Raw genomic sequence first — 17436 nt, 5'->3', positions numbered from 1 at the left:
AGCGATATCATGAGATAGGAAGTGGCTTCCCCCAGGGCAGTGTTGGCTAGGATGGAGAACAAAGGGTAGGCTTGAGAGAGCTGTAGGAGCAAAATTGACAGGATGGACTGATTGGATGCTGAGGGGACGGTGGAGGACGTTCGAGAACAATGTCCAGTATCCTGGCATGGCTAGGCGAGTGGCTGGTGGTATTGCATAAAGGCAGGTTTGGAGGGCACTGGGGTGGGGAGGAGAGCAGGTCATGAGCAGGGCTCTAATTAGGCCAAGCTTGATTTACCTGCTGTCCTCCCAGAGATGTCTCCCCTTAGGCAGACAAATCTATGGGTCTGGAGCTCAGAGGGAGGTCTGGGCTGGTTTTAGAGGTTTGGAAGGTGGCAGTTGAAACTATGTGGAGGGATGTGATCACCAGAAGAGAGAGGGCTTTGGGCTGTGGGTTCTGGGAGGACCCCAGTGCTTCCTTCTCTGGGCTCTCAGGTTGCGTGTGCCTCCTCCTGGTACAGCCCTCCCCACTTTAGGTCACACCGTGTCTCCCCACCCCGCACAGGGTTTCCCTGGAGCAGAGACCTTGCTTTGTTTAATTTTATGCCATTGTTATCTGGCCACACAGTTGATAAACCAGTTGCCGTCAAGTCAATCCAGATTTATGGTGATCCCATGCATGTCAGAGTAGAACTGTGCTCCATAGGGTTTTCAATTGCTGATTTTTCAGAAGTAGATTGCCAGGGCTTTCTTCCAAGGTACCTCTGGGTGAACTTGAATCTCCAGCCTTTTGGTTAGCAGCTGAGCACATTAATTGTTTGTACCAACCAGGGACTCCACTTTGGTCACCCATCGGTCCACCCGAAAAAAAAAAAAAAAAGTTACCATTGAGCCGATTCCGACTCATAGCAACCCTATAGGTGCTAAGTACAAGTTTGCTGAATAAGTGAAACCAACCTAAAGCAAACAGACTGGTCTCCCCATAAGGAGTGCACCTGCCTTGGGGGCAGAAACCATCCTCTGTCTGGTGGTGCTCCCACTGTGAGTCCTCACAGGAATAGAGTGGGATAGATTTGATGAGTGAAAGAGAGAATGAAAGAGGGAGAGAGAAAAGGGAGGTGAGGACAGTGTTTCAAAGGAGGAAAAAGAAAAAAGAAGAAAGCAGAGAGAGGCAGTGGAAAGGAAAATGGAGGAGAGGAGAAGGGAAAGTGAGGGACTAGGGGGTGTGGGATGACAGCGCAGGGTACCGGTGGCTGAACGAGCCCCTCCACAGCTCTGTTTGTAAAAGCACAGCCGACCTGGCAGCTTTAAGAGCGCCCTCTACCTGCCTACCTCTCCTTCCATGGTGTTCCCTTTCACCTCAGGCCCTCTTCCAGCTAGCCCCTCCACCTGGACAGCTCCCACCACTGCCCTGTTCCTCCAGTGTGGCTCAGCGTGAATGTTTCATCCTCAGAGAAGGTCTCTGCTAAGTGCTCCCTGTCCTCCCTGGGAGCACTCCTCTCAATTGTGATTCGGCCTTTTTCTGCTTTAGTCTTGGGTGACTGCCTCCCTCTCTGGACTGTAAGTTCCATGAAATAGATGGAAGTTTAGCACATAGTGGAGGCCTTGGGTGGTGCAAATGGTTAACACGCTTGGCTGCTAATTGAAAGGTTGGAGGTTCGCGTCCACCTAGAGGTGCCTTGGAAGAAAGACATGGCGATCTGCTCCTGAAAAACCAGCCATTGCAAACCCTGTGGGGTACAGTTCTGCCCTGACACACATGGGGTCGCCATGAGTTGGAGCTGGCTCGATGGCAGCGGGTTTTGGCACATTCGTATGTGTCGGCTGAACGGACTCATTTGTTAAGCCCAAAATATGTACCAGGTGCTGTGAGGGGTTTTCTATTTATTCTCTCATGTAATCATCAGCACAGCCCCGTAAGAGAGTTTTACACGCCTTGTTGTGCAAAAAGGAAGCCTGAGGCTCAGAGAGGTGACAGCCCTACCTGGCTCGCACAGCTGACAGGTGGCAGGGCTGGACTAGAAGCCCCATCTGTTGGATTCCGGAGCCTGTGCCCCTCATCCCCCCACCACACCACCTCCAAATCCTGTGGAAGACATACTTCCTATGGGAACCGTGCTTCTTCCAAACATATTGTTTTTCTCCATTTTCATGCATTTTATTAAACATTTCCAAATCAGGAAACATGGAAATATTTTTTAATAAGTAGAAAGAAAACACTGCAAATTGAGAAACTGACTCAGAACGATTTGCCAGATGAGCCATCTGGCTTTTAATTTAATAACCATTCAAAGAGGGTGACAGCCCTCCCCTGTCAGAAGAAAACGGACTGTGGAGGGAACGGCAGCTGGCTTCCCTCAAACGGTGCACCCATTTGTGATATGGGGACGTTGAGCAGGATATCCTAGCTCCAGAAAGAGAGGAAGAGGCCCCAGAGAAGAGAAATGCACACCAAAGAAAGCTCAGTTGGGGTTATTGCTTAAACTTCCCAACCATGGCCCACAGAAAGGTCAAATCTAGATGGGTGACGGCAGCCAGGTGTCCTGGCTCTTCTTTATTGGTCACGAGTCTCTGCAGAAAACCAGTAAAGGAGACATATCTGCCACCACCTCTGTGAGAAAAAGCGACAACCCTCGGACCCCATGTTCACAGAGAGAGAACAAGCCGTGTGTGTCTGACAGCCAGTCACATCGTGCCTGTTGCGAGCGTGGGGCTTTGGTGGTGGTGGTTTTCTCCCCTTTTAAAAATAACAGAGGCCTTGCACTTGTGCTGTTAGTTCTTGGGCCTAGAAATAAAAGACTAGATTTAGATTTGCCTCGAAAAGATCCGGGGCTGTTACCTTGAATTACCTGGTAGAGGGACACGTCCTTCCTTTCCTAAATTTCAAAGCCAGCCCTCAAGAAATAGGACAACATCCTAGAGGTGATGCAGACAAAGGAAGTGACTTCATTTATGCATACGTAGTCGGGGCTGGGAGGCTTGTGGTCAACCCTGGTCTCCAAAGCCCTTTATTGCACATTCTAAGATGTTTATAAGGGGAATGGTTTTTGAGAAAAGAATTTTTTGTCATGCCTTCGTGTGACGTGTGACGTACCATAGCTCGAATAAGCAACAATAGCCCTGTAGTCACCATAAACCATTTATTCCACGGCTAACTTTGAATTTCAATGGTACTCTTTCACACACATCAAGCATTTTTCAAATGCTCCTAAATTAAGGCTCATCATACCCTGGAGCAATGGGGATTTTACCCCATTTTCTCCACAAAGCTGGAGCCACACGCCCTTGAACACAGAGAATACTCAATAATTGGAGTTGCGCTATATTGGAGACCTTGACAAAGGTGGAGGGAGGGATGGGAATAAAACCCAGGACTTGATGACAATCCGATAGCTCCTCAGGCTTCCTATTATGGGCTGGCAATAGCTAGTGGCACACGGAGCCTCTGCCATCATCTTCCTGGCAGTGACTGAGCTGGTGCTTTGCCAAGTGAAGACAGGCGGTCCCTGCCTGGGCACACAGCGGCCGCCTCCACGCCCCACCCCATGTCCTGCTCACTGCAGCTGCCATTTTTAGAATCAGAAAAAATTAGGGGTCTCAGTCTCAGATTTTCCACTTCCTTGCTGTGAGAAGTTAGGTCAGTCACTCTCGGAGCTCTTTGTTGCTTCTTTGTAAAGTGGAGTAATGGGCCCCATCCTGCTCACTTGTTATTAAGACAAAATGGGATTATGCGTTCATTTATTCATTCAACAAATATTTTATCGAGCACTAGAGATATAGCAGAGACCCTGAATAGTGCAAACGGTTAAGCACTTGGCTGCTAACCAAAAGGCTGGCCGTTCCAATCCACTCAGAGGCACCTTGGAAGAAAGGTCTGGGGATCTACTTCAGCCAACAAAAACTCTGTGGAGCACAGTTCTACTCTGACACACATAGGGGGTGCCATGAGTTGGAGTATGTTCCAGGGCAACTAGTACTGTTTAGGTTACAGCAGTAAACAAAACAGAAAAAATGGTCTTCTCTTCATGAAGTGGATATTCTAAGGGGAGTTGGTAGCCAATAAACACAAAAATACAGCAAATATGTATTATGTCAGATGGTGATAGGTGCTGTGGAGAACAGTGACTCAGGAAAGGAAGATAAGGCACGTTGGGTATTGGGGAGCAATGTGATTGTAAACAAGGTGGTCAGGGAAAGCCTTAGTAGATGCTAACATTTGAGCAAAGACCTGAAATTATCTGAGGCAAGAGCCTTCTAGGTAGAAAGAATAGCAGGTGCAAAAGCTCTGAGACAAAAGTCAAACTGCCCTGTTCAAGAAGCTGTACAGAAGGAGATGAAGTCAAAGAGGCCGGAGCAAGGGGTGTGGGGTGCGGGAGGTGTAGGCCCTTGTAGACCCCATAAAGACTTCAGCTTTCCTTCTAAGGGATGAAAGAGTTTGGGGGCAGAAAGGTGACATAGTCTGTATTTTTTTTTTTAAATAATATTTTATTTATTTATTTTTAAAATAATTCTTATTGTGCTTTAGGTGAAAGTTTACAAATCAAGTCAGTCTCTCACACAAAAACCCATATACACCTTGCTACACACTCCCAATTACCCTCCACCTAATGGAACAGCCTGCTCTCTCCCTCTACTCTCTCTTTCCGTGTCCTTTTCGCCAGATTCTAACCCCCTCCACCCTCTCATCTCCTCTCCAGGCAGGAGATGCCAACATAGTCTCCAGTGTCCACCTGATCCAAGAAGCTCACTCCTCACCAGCATCCCTCTCCAACCCATTGTCCAGTCCGATCCATGTCTGAAGAGTTGGCTTCGGGAACGGTTCCTGTCCTGGGGCAACAGAAGGTCTGGGGACCATGACCATGGGGGTCCTTCCAGTTTCAGTCAGACCATTAAGTCTGGTCTTACGAAAATTTGGGGTCTGCATCCCACTGCTCTCCTGCTCCCTCAGGGGTTCTCTGTTGTGTTCCCTGACAGGGAAGTCATCGGTTGTAGCCAAGCACTATCTAGTTCTTCTGGTCTCAGGCTGATGTAGTCACTGGTTCATGTGGCCCTTTCTGTCTCTTGGGCTCGTAATCACCTTGTGTCCTTGGTGTTCTTCATTCTGCTTTGATCCAGGTGGGTTGAGACCAATTGATGAATCTTAGATGGCTGCTTGCTAGCATTTAAGACCCCAGACGCCACTCTTCAAAGTGGGATGCAGAATGTTTTGTTAATAGATTTTATTATGCCAATTGACTTAGCTGTCCCCTGAAACCATGTCCCCAGACCCCTGCCCCTGCTACGCTGGCCTTCGAAGCATTCAGTTTATTCAGGAAACGTCTTTGCTTTTTTGTTTAGTCCAGTCGTGCTGACCTCCCCTGTATTGTGTGCTGTCTTTCCCTTCACTTAAAGTAGTTCTTATCTACTATCTAATTAGTGCATACCCCTCTCCCACCTTCCTTCCCTCCTCCCTCTCGTAACCACAAAAGAATGTTTTCTTCTCAGTTTAAACTGTTTCTCAAGTTCTTATAATAGTGGTCTTATACAATATTTGTCCTTTAGCAACTGACTAATTTCACTCAGCATAATGCCTTCCAGGTTCCTCCATGTTATGAAATGTTTCACAGATTCCTCACTGTTCTTTATTGATGCGTAGTATTCCATTGTGTGAATATACCACAATTAAACAATATTTTATTTATTTTTGATGGCAACGTACATAACCAAACATAATCCATTCACGATTTCTATGTGAACAGTTCAATAGCATTGGTGACATACTTCACATTATGTCACTATTCTATCTCTATGGGTATCGTCTCATCACCATTACTTTAGGCTCTCTGCCTCTTAAAGTTCTCCGCCGTGATTTAGATTAACTGTTGTCAGTTTATACTCGTGTAGATAATTCTTTCTAAGAAAGCTTCACTCGAGGCAAACGTTCTTCATTAATTGGGCAAAACCGTTGTTTAGTTTAACGATGGCTTTTCTCTCTTACTTTTTGGATGACTCACTCTGGCTGCTGTGGGGGGACTAGACTGGGGTGGCTGCTGGGGAATGAGGCGTTGTTTGAGCAGGAGCGGGGAGACCATTTAGACGGCTCTGCAGTGAACTAGGTGACTGGACAGAGGCTGGGACCTGGGTGGTAGCAGCAAAGGTGGTGAGAAGTGGTCAGATTCTGGGAATATTTTGAAGGTTGAGTTGACAGGATTTGTTGATGGAGACAAGGGGCTTAAATGCACTTGTTAAAACCAAAAATCACTGTTGTATAAAGGGTAGAAGCTGTGGCCCACCACAGGAACAGTGAGACAAGAAAAATCAGAGGGAAAACCTGGGAGAAGTAGTTGTTTTTCTCCCCAGGAGTGTCTGTTGTCTGTTCTCACTCCTTGTCCTGTGGGGCTGCCTTTGTCTCTAGAACAAAGCCCCAGGTGGGCAACTTCTGGAGGGGCCGTCAGATTCCTCTACCTGTATCACATGTTGAAGGCTGACAAAGCCCTTCCACATTTGGTCTCACCATAGCCTCATGAAGTAGGCAGGGCAGACATTGTTATGGCCTGCTTTCCTGAGAAGAAGACAGACCCCAAGACAGTGAAGTGATTTGTTCAAGGTCACAAAGCCATTAGGGCATAAAAGGCAGGCTTTTAGGTCCAGATCCTGTGTTCTTTCTACTATGCCATGGCCAGACATATACGCATAAGATGATAATTACACAACAACAACAACAAAAGCAGTGGCCCTTGAGTCAGAACCATGGCAACCTCATGTGTGTCAGAGTAGAACTATATGCCATAAACTTTTCTGTGGCTGATTTTTCAAAAGTAGATCACCGGGCTTTTTTCCCTAGGCACCTGTGGGTGGACTCAAAGCTCCAACCTTTCGGTTAGCAGGCACGTACTTTAAGTGTTTGTACCACCCTGGGACTCTGGCCCAACAATCCCCAATGTTTTTCTAATGTGACTATGTGCCACACCTCAGCTCACTTAACCTTCACAATAACTCTATGAGAGTTGGTACAAGTATTTTCCCTTTTTACAGATGGGGAAATGAGGACAAGGTCATGCAGATACTAAGGGGAAGAGCCAAGATTCAAATGTAGTGGTACAGCCCTAGAGCCTGTGTCCAAACAGCCTGATGGTCTCCTACACAAATGGAAGAGCAGCAAATGGATGGTGCAGATGCTAAGTGGTGTGGGAGCTGGAGGCAAAGAGGTCATTTTGGCTGGGAGGGACTGAATGAGATGTGAGCTGGATCTTGAAGGAAGAGTCAGTTTGAAGGAAGTAGCTAGCACAATGGCAGATGCAGGAGCAAGAGAGGTGTATGCACAAGGCAAGCTTGGACCACACCGACGTTGAAGAGGAAGCCAGAGAATGAAGTCATGAGGGCATGGTCAGAGCAGAAGGAGGAAAACCAGGAGAGTAAGCCATTGAAGACCCAAAGGATGGGAGTGTTCTGAGGAGAGAGGTGCCAACAGAGTCAAAGACCACCAAAGAATCCAGTCAGGTACATGTTGCTGGGTTTTTCATTGAAGAACTTAGCAAACACAGAGTCCACAGCTCAGTAGGGGCAGGAGTCTGACTGCGTGAAGCTGAGGAATGACTGGAAGGTGAGAACAAAGCAATCCATTTGACCAGAGTTCTCAGAAGGCTTGGCTTGATTCCTGCAAATTTCCAACAAACAAACCAAACCCAGGACAAACACCTAAAGCCATCAAATGAGTAAGATCAATGCAAAAAGAGAGTTTCCACACACACACACAAAAGTTAAAAATAAAAAAAAAGAGGTATTCAAACTCCATTGGAAAAGAAGGAGGAAGAGGCAGTAATTTCACTTTGGTGTATTTTCTGTCAGCCTATTGCTGTAACAGGTCACAGCTACTGTCTACAAGCTGAGTTCTTATTAATAGTGAGAACCAACTCCAAACCAAGCCTGAGAAATTTGGCAGCCACTTTGACAAAAGTTTATCTGTAGAAGAGAAGAGCTGAAGTAATCTTAACATGCTTCACTGAGTTACTGAAGCAAGCATCATTTTCACGGGGGACAGAAAAAGCAGCAAGCAGGTCATATTCGTTTCACAAATGTTTACTGAGCACCTATTTTGTGCTAGGCCCTAGGAAGGTAATGAGAAAAGACTACAAAGATGCCTATAACTCCAAGGTTAGACAAATAGGTCAATGTAACAGAATAGAGAACCGAGAAATAGCCCCACTTCCAAATATAATCTAAATGACGGAGGCAGCGTTGAAGGTCAATGGGAAGAGGGCTGACCATTCATTAAGAGGAGCTGAGATATTTGGCTATCTGTATTATTAAAAAAAAAAAAGAAGAAGAAGTTGTATCCCTACCTCACACCATACAGAAAATCAATTCCAGGTCAATTAAAGACTTAAACATGAAAGGCAGCATTTTAAAACATTTAAAAGAAAGTCGTACAACTTTAGGTGGGGAAGGATTTCTTAAAAAATACAAGGTATAAACTGGAAGGAGATGTTTGCAACACATAAGCTGACACAGTTCTTGTTATCTGGAATATATAAAGAACTCTTATGTATCAGTAAGAAAAAAAAGACAAAAACGAATCAATAGAAAAATGGGTAAAAGTAATTAATGGTACTTCATGGAAAAGGAAACATGAATGACCAACAAACATGAAAGGATATTCAAACTTTTATCAGGGAAATGCAAAGTAAAAGCATGATGATACACCAATTTACCCACTAGTTTGACAAAAATTAAAGTTCGGCAATGACAAATGTTGATGAAGATATGGAGCAACAGGAACTCTTATCCACTGCTGGTGGAAGCCTAATTGGTTCCACCATTTTGGAAAAAAAAAAAAAAAAACTTGGCATTTTCTGGTCATGTTAGGTATATACCTTACAAACCAGCAAATCCACTCTTAGGTATGTGTCCTAGAGAAACTCTTATGCAATATATTAAGAGATGTGATCAAAAATGTTTGTAGCAGTATTGCTTGTTAGAGGAAAAAATTGGGAACCATCCACATGTCCATCATAGGTGAATGAATAAATAAATTATGGTATATTCATATGATGAAACACAAGATAAAAATGAAAATAAACCATAGCCTTATATATCAACATATGTGCTGAGTGGTGGGGGAAAAAAAAAAGAATTCATAGACTAGCTCATTGTGTTAGTTATCTATTGCTACAAAACAAGTTGCTCCAAAATTTAATAGCTAAAAAATAAAAATAGAGTTGTATATCAGTGTTTCTATGGATCAAGAATTTAAGTGTGGTTTTACTGAGTACCTCTGGCCTAAAGTCTCTCATGAGATTGTAGCCAAACTATTGACCGGGGTCTCATCTCATGGCACAACTTAAAGGGTATCTGCTTTCAAGCTCACTCATGTGGCTATTGACAGGCTATGGTCCCTCGCCATGTGGGCCTCTCCACAGGGTTGCCTCAAGACATGGCAGGCAGCTTCTCCGGGTTAGCGTGATCCAAGAGAGAAGGAGAGAGAGATCACCCAAAACAGAAGCTACAGTCTTCTTATGACCTCATCTCGGAAGTGATATCCCATTGCTTCTTCTGTATTCTATTTGTTAGAATCAAGTTACTAGGTTCAGCCCACAATCAAGAGGAGGAGATTACAAAAGGGCATGAGCCTAGGGATTATTGATTTCATTTTTATAAAGTTCAGAAAGAGGCAAAACTAAATTATATATTGTTTGACAGACATGTGGAAGCATTATGAAGAAAAACAAGGAAACGATAAACCTGAAATTCTGGATATTGATTATCTCTGGGAGAAGGTGGGAGACTGAGAATGGAGAGGACATCCACATAGATCTGAAAGGTTGGGGTTAGATGATGGGTTCATAGATGTTTATTTTATTTTTATGCTTCATAATTGAATTTTATGTTACATTTTTTTTTTCTCTTTGGTTTGGATTTATGTTTGATTTTATCCAAGTTATACATGCATACACTTCAGAGTCAATTGTCCTGAAGTATTTGCTCTCCCCCACCAGCTCCTTCCATTTAACCTTCTCCAGAGGCAACTGCTTTTACCTCCTTTTGCTAATTTTATTTTAGCAATTACCTTAATATCTCTAAATAACACACTTGTATTGCTACTTTTTGATGCTTTGATGAAGATTTAACTCCCTTTCTTCCCTCCAACTCTTCTTGTTCTCCTAGCCTTGTCTTATATCATGATTTTGGTTAGATTGGTAATCAGTGTTTATATTAACCAGTCAACACTAAGTTGACTCTACTTATAGTTGAGCCTTGTAGTAAAGTATAATAACTTCTTTCCTGTAGAACTTTTTGTTTTCCTATCCATTTCATCTTCTGGGAGAAATTTTTCCAGAGCCTTCTGATCAGCTCTAGTCTGGACTGATTGATATTCACACCTGGTACAAGGCTATCATCCAAGGACCTCCCTGCATCGCTACACTGGGACTTCCTTCTTTTCTGTTGGATTTCCAGTTTCTCATATCCCATATCTTCCTCCTTCTTGGTTTACTCTTTGTTTTGCTGAAGCATATCCTCCGGTGGCTCTCTGAGAAAGGGTGAATGGAAAATCTTTGAGACTGTTGCGCATCTGAAAATGTTTTCATTCCACCTCAGATTTCACAGATACTTTGACAAGATGTGGAATTCTGATTTGGAAATAATTTTTCTTCAGAATTTTGAGGCTTTTATTCCATGGCCTTCTAGCTTCCTGTGTTGCTGTGAAAAAATCCAAAGTCATTCTGATTTTTGATTCTTTGTATTTGACCTTTTCTTTCCCACTCTCTGAAAGCTTTATTTTGTATCTTCTTCTTTTCCCATGGTGTTCTGAAATTGTCTTGGTGTGAGTCTATTTTTATCCACTGTTCTGGGGACAGTGGGCCCTTGATCTAGAACCTCATGTTCTTTAGTTCTGGGAAATTTTTTTAATGATTTCTTATTATTTCTTTCCTTCTCTTTCACTTTCTCCTTCTCCTTCCACTCCACCCCCCTCCCCACCCCCAGTTCTTTCTTTCTGGAACTACCGTTATTTGAATTGGTAGACTCACTAATTTTCTCATTTTTCTCTTCTTTTTTCCATCTATCTTTCTGTCTTTTTCAGCCTTTTGGGAGACTTCCTCAATTTATCTTCCAGCCCTTCTAGGGAGCCTTTTTTTTTTTTTGTATAGCATACCGTTCTTCTTTCATGGATACAATATCATCTTATTTCTCAAGACATTAATTGTAGGATTTTTTTCAAATGTTCTTCTCTCTGCATTGTCTGTGTTTGATCCAAAGTACTTTTTCTTTGTTTTAGCGGCTCATTTGGTCTGTGTCTTTAATGTTAGAGTCTTTCCTCAAATGTCTGGGAATCCCTGGGTGTCTGCTTATTTTTAAAAGTGGAGGACTAAAAACCTTTAGTTGTAGAGGGATTTGAGGAAGGAGCAAAATTAGGTGTGCATGTTTAATCCACCATTTTTACCCAGTTGTATACGCCTCTGTATCTATCATTTATATCATAATATTAAAAAGAAAAAAAAAATAGCCCACACTCTTGAAGATAAGTTAATAACTAGAATAACTACCCTTATCAACCCAAAGGCAAACTACACTTTCTCCTCCTCAGCCCTTAGAGAAAAACATGGAACTATTTTCCCCCAAAAAATTATCTATTGCAAAAAATAGCACCAGATTAGTATGTGAATTTGTGAAATGTGTAAACCACTCTAAAATTGTGAATAGGTTTGGAAACAATTTCTCCCTCCTCTCCACTCCCACAGCCCTGAATCACCAGCCTGGCTTTCGCGCTCATCACTTCCTGCTTGGTGAGTTGCATGCGTGTTTTATCTCCATGACGATACTCCAAGCCACTGGAGAGCAGGGTCCATGTCCGATTCATCTGGGCATCCCTTTATAGCCCCCACCAAAGGGGAGATTATTGCAGTTTGACCAATGATGAATGAATGACATCTTCAACAGCTGCTTCTCCTCTCCTCAGCACATACAATTAGCACCAGTGAGATTTTATATGGTGAATGAGAAAGAAACCCACAAGAACATAAAGGGAATTTATGGGAAAAAACAAAACAATAAATCCAACATCAACTTTAAAAATAGAGACAGATTATCTGTGGTTTTATACTTAATTCCACTTTGATCTCCTCTAATCTCTTTGCCTCGGAGTCAATCCACATATGAACAGGATGGTCCACGGTCTTGCAGGCAGCTGGGCAGTCAGGGAACACTCATTCAAGCCTCATAGTTTGCAAGGAAGGGAGGACCATGGAGACCCATGTGTACAGCAAAGCTAATAGTGTACACAGAAGATGGGCTACAAATTAAATCCAAACCCCATGGTCCAACATTCAAGGCTCTTTGTGGCTTCTCCTTGGGCTCTTGCAAACCTTCTAGCAGTTCTCCCTGCCTGGGGCCTGCCCTCTTTAATCAGTCTTGCATATAGCTGCTAGAAGAGTCATTCTCAAATACCAAGTGTCTCACGCCCTATCTTTGCCCAAGAACTTAGAGTAGATTCCTTTTGTCCTTGTATCAAATAGTTCTTCAGCCCTCACTTCAAATAGCTTCCTGAATGCCTCATCACTCCCCCGTTGGGCCCCTTCTCCCCACTCCACTTGTAAATCTCTGCCCCCGTATGTTTCTGTATTTTGTTTCCCAGACTGGTAACACCTGCCTCCTCTAAACAGCGACAATAGTTGCTGACATTTTATGAGCACTTACTCTGGGCCAAGCACTGTGCTAGTACTGCTTGTGAATTATTTTACTTAATTCTCCCATCAACCGATCAGGAAACTGAGTTACAGAGAGGTTAAATCACTTGCCCACAGCCATGGAAAGTTATGGAGCTGGACTTGAACCCAGGCAAGCCAAGTCCATTACCAGCTGCTCATCTCCTCCCTATCAACCTTCTTCCACCTCATCATGGTCAAACCTGACTCAAGACTTGTCTCTTTCAGGAAGTTACTTTTTTGATTATCTGAGACCCTGCCTCTGACTCTACAACCTCTATTTATGTGTTGCTGGCTTGTTGTGTGGGGCCACCTTTAAGTCTCCCACTTCTGCACCCTCGCACTCAATTTGTCACTGAGTCTTGCTGCTTCACAGACTGAAATCTTACCTCAGCACAGGCCCTCAGAGCCAGAGCCTGTCAACCAGAAGGAGGGCCACTGCCTCCATCCCTCCCTGCCCAAGAGCAGCATGCCGGGAGTGCAGGGGACTGGGCTTGGCAAAGCAGAGTGAGTGTCAGGGCCCAGGGCTGTGGGGAACGGGGCCACTACAGAACTGGGAGTGGGCTGACGCACTGCCTCAAGGTCAGGGCAGACTCAGCCCTGAGGACCAGAGTTGGGTGCCACCAGCCCATCCTACTCACAATATGGCCAGAGGAGCAGTTGGGGCCCAGCCCCGGGGAAACGAGGCCCACTGCAGCAAGCAGCCAGCCAGGGGCCCCTCAGGGTTGCAACAGAAATATGCTAGGGAGCAAGTGAAGCCAGCAGGCAGGTAGGTGAGGCCACCTTACCAGCAGGGCTTTGGGGAGGAGATGTCTGCTCTTCAGATGTCCACCTGGAATGCTAGACACTCACGCCCTTGTGAAGACAGCTACAAGAAAGGCTACTGCCACCCTCTTCTAGTTGCTGGGAGAGCCTCAAGGAGGGGCTGGAGAGCCCGGCAATGATGAGCTCACTAGGATCTGCTAGGCTGGGCTCAGGTGTGCAGTGAAGGCTGCTGCCTGCCACCTCCCACCTGGCTTTGTACCCTTGCTTCCTGCCTGGCTACTCTACCTCTGTGCTCGGTCTTCTCCTATACCTTGCTTACTACCTGCAGACAACTCTTCCCAGCAAGCCATGTCATCTTGTCATTCTCCTGCTCAAGCACCTAGAATGGCTGGTTCTCAAGGCCTCTAAGACCAAACCCAAACACCTTGTGCAAGAATTCAAGGCCTTCCAGAATCGGACCCCTTTGCCAGGCCTCCTGCCTCGGGCTGCAGCCAGGCCCACCTCTTGCACCCTGGGGCCAGCCCTGGGCTTTCATAGGGTGGTTCTCTTGACCTGGAACGCCCTTTCCCTTGATCTTATTCCTTACGGCTAACCCTGCATATGGGTCAAGTTCATTGCCCTCCCCTTTTTGTCCCCAGGTGCCTTGCCCACCCACTTATTGCACCCTCCTGCAAATGTCTGCATCCTCAACAGATGCTTCTCCTGGGCTGAGAGCCCCTGAGGGCAGGGGCTGTGCCCTGTTCGCTTCTGTATTTCAGTACTTGGCACAGAGCCTGGCACGCAGGGGCCCTGTGTTTAGGGATGGAGGGAGGGAAGAGGTGGGATGGAATGGCATCCCAACAGAGGGAATGGTGATGACGTGTTTCCAGCTGATTCCTCCAGAGGAGGGCAACCGGGAGCCCCATCCAGCTCAGAAGGGGAGGCCCCCGTCTGCAGAGACCCCAGAGCCTCCCTTGGAAGCACCGCCCGAGAGTCCCGCGCCGCCGCGGCCTCCCTCCAGACACCTGGGAGATGCCAGTCTTTGGGATCCATCAGCTTTCTTACAGGAAATTGCTAAATGTGTTTGGTGATTTTTTTTGACATTTTCCCTGTTCGGCAGCTTGTGATTTCTGATTAATCACATCCACATACATTTAGGCTGTCGGCTTAGAAGGGAGATTTTAAATTTTATTACTGCATGATTTCATCCAAAGCTATTTTATCAACACCAGAAGGATGTCTCCAATACGGTGCAAGTCATGACAAAACATTTTACCTCTGGAACCGAGCTCATGGCGGGGGCGGGAGAGGGGGCGCAGAGGGTCACAGGTGGGGCACTTTCAACAGCCTAGAGAGATCTGTGTGCCACCATGACTGCTGTCTCCTCCTCAGCAAAATATCTTGTTTCCTTTCCCCACTCCAGGTTTGTCCACAACCTCTACTCCCGGAAATGGCAGTTCTGTCTACTAATGCCTGTGTTCCCCTTGGCAGGTACCATGACCAGCAGGATGTAACTAGTAACTTTCTGGGTGCCATGTGGCTCATCTCCATCACATTCCTTTCCATTGGTTATGGGGACATGGTGCCCCACACATACTGTGGGAAAGGTGTCTGTCTCCTCACCGGCATCATGGTGAGTACCCGCTGTGCCCATTACCCTGCCCACATAGCAGAGCCCTTTACTGTAAGCGCAGAGGTACCTTCTCAAGGCGGGGGTGGTGGTTGCTAGTTAACAGGCCTGCACAGGCGTCCCTGCACATCAAAAGGCAGGTGTGAAATCCGCAACTGTTTCTCGCTTTTCAGTTTGCTTTGCTAAGGTATGAATAAGGCCCTGGTTCAGGACAGTTAATGACTTCCTCGCAACCTAACAAAATGGGCTGTGACAGGAAGCTAGACAGGGTCGGACTCTCCCCTTCCCGCCCCTCCACCGCCCAGACTACCAGGTTGCTCACCCCCAGCGAGCATCAGGGCTTGCAGCTCATTGTCTGATGGCCTGCTCCTGCCCCACCCCCCTCCCTGGCACCATTTCTAGTGGATTAGGTTTAACTGGAACCCACGGGGGTGGGGATGACAAAGAACACTGAACCAGCCTTAGGAGACCAGAGTCCTGGGCTGGTTTGGCCACTGATTTGAGTCTGGGTTTGGCTCCATGGCTTGGGGGCTGCTCTTGAGTTCCCCAGGCTTCAGCTTCCCCATCTGTGTGTTGAGGGGCCAACACACATACATACACACACGTGTGCGTGCAGAGGCACACACTTTCACCATCATATCACCATTGCAGTGCCGTGAATAGGAGGGGCATGGGGTCTGAATCCCCTCTGCTGTCCCTTCCTGTGGACCCTGGGCAAGGCATCAAACCTGCCAGACCTTGGTGACTCCAGGGTAAAGGGGAGCTGGAAGGCCTGCCCTGCCTCCCTCACTGGCTTATGACGAGGACCAAGTGAAACGATTTCTGGGAAAGCGCTTTGCCAACCACAAGGGGCCACACATGCTGTCACTGTGGGTGGAGCCCTCAGTGCCCCCAGGGTTTTAGCAGCATCTTTCTTTCAGGTTGATGAAGGGTGGCGTAGTGCTTTAGGTCCAGGACAGGCGGGCACTGCTCTTGGTCTCCTTCTAGAATTCTAGAACACAGTGTCAGAGCTGGTATGCTCCTCTTTTCAGAAGAGGAAACTGAGGCTTACACCTAGTCCTGGGTAACATGACGGGTAGCGGTGGGGGCATGGGGTGGACAGGGGTGTTTGTGGGATGTTCTAAGGGCACCCCTCTTTCTGCACCCCCCTCCCAGTCATGCTTCTGTGGAAATCCTTCCTTTTGGCACTTCCTTGGGTTTCATTCATCACCCTTTTTCTCCAGGAGAAAAGAAAAACCCCCCTTCTCAAAGAGAAATGACTCATTTTTGCAATGGAAAGGGAGGGCTGCTGCTCTTCCTCCAGGGTCTGAGTTAGCTCCTTATGGGGTGTGCCCCCCAATGCAGCCCCCCTGGGGGACCGGTCTGAGTGGCCTGGCAGCCAGACTCAGGCCACTCAGTACAGGAGAGGCCCTGGCACGTCCTCTGGTGTCAGAGGCCTGGGTGGTAAGCTCGCTGAGCTGGAGGGGGCCTAGGGCTGCTATTTCACCACTGGATACAACCCTCTCCCCATTTCTGGCTAAAATCCAGGGCAGGCCCGCGTTAGCTGGCAGACCTTGAAGCAGCAGTTAATAGCCAAAGGCTTGGCATGGGACACATCATGGGGAGGTGCAAGGTTTTAGAATAAACACCTCCCATCCGTTAGTAGGTGTCTGTCTGGCACAACTCCAACTGTCACCAGGAAACCAGGGAAAAAGTCTTCCTACCAGGAAGCTATGAAATGCCCCTGATGGCCAACACTTTCTTGTGTCCTTAGAGGCACTCCTGGGGGTGGACTTTGTGCTCCAGAACCATCCCTGTGCTGGGGATAGGCTCAGAGCCGGCCTGCCCATAGGTGGATGGGCCCTGCTGGGAGCCTCTTATTTTTAAATACCAGGCATTCTCCCTCTCAGCACGAAGCTGTGCTGCATCCAAGAAACAGCCCTATTTCAGCCACTTCACTGGTTCCCTGAATCTCCTGCCTCTTCTGGCTCCTGCTCTGGCAAAGCCAAATGGAACGGACAGAACCCCCTCAGCCTCAGGGTGCGGCCTTTAGCAGCCTGCTTCATGTTCAGCAGCCTCTCTTGTTGCCTGCGTCTACAGTAGCTCTTTGGGAGGGAGTGTTTTGTTCCTTGTGGAGAGAGGAGAGATCAAAGTAGAAAGAACCAATGGAGGGGCAGGAACTGATACCCACCTTCAATAAAAAAAATACAGCCCAGGCCTTTCATTTTCTCTTTCTGCACCAAAGCCCGCTGCATAAATATATGCCTTTCTATACAGAGGAACAGGGCGCGTGCCTCTACTCATTGTCAGCGATTTTACCCAAATTAAAGTCAGTTGCCTCACTCCGGCATCAGCCACAGAGAGGAACCCTTGGTGGCATTTTTCTAACAAATGTGACTTATTTAGCTGAGTCACTCCCTTCAA

General features: G+C 46.5%; 1 protein-coding gene across 1 annotated transcript in view; it reads left to right on the top strand.

Moving 5' to 3' along the window:
* KCNN3 (potassium calcium-activated channel subfamily N member 3) overlaps positions 1 to 17436 on the top strand; it is a 123652-nt gene that overhangs the window by 79270 nt on the left and 26946 nt on the right. Inside the window, exons 3-4 of the mRNA XM_003415105.3 lie at positions 11697 to 11741; positions 14895 to 15036. Of these exons, the coding sequence (XP_003415153.2) occupies positions 11697 to 11741; positions 14895 to 15036 (187 nt within the window). The remainder of the gene's footprint in view (positions 1 to 11696; positions 11742 to 14894; positions 15037 to 17436) is intronic.

Source organism: Loxodonta africana, chromosome 3 (assembly GCF_030014295.1).
Source record: "Loxodonta africana isolate mLoxAfr1 chromosome 3, mLoxAfr1.hap2, whole genome shotgun sequence".
Classification (NCBI taxonomy): Eukaryota; Metazoa; Chordata; class Mammalia; order Proboscidea; family Elephantidae; genus Loxodonta; species Loxodonta africana.
The sequence above is the reverse complement of the archived record's forward strand: the minus strand, read 5'-3'. Positions and strand labels throughout refer to the sequence as shown.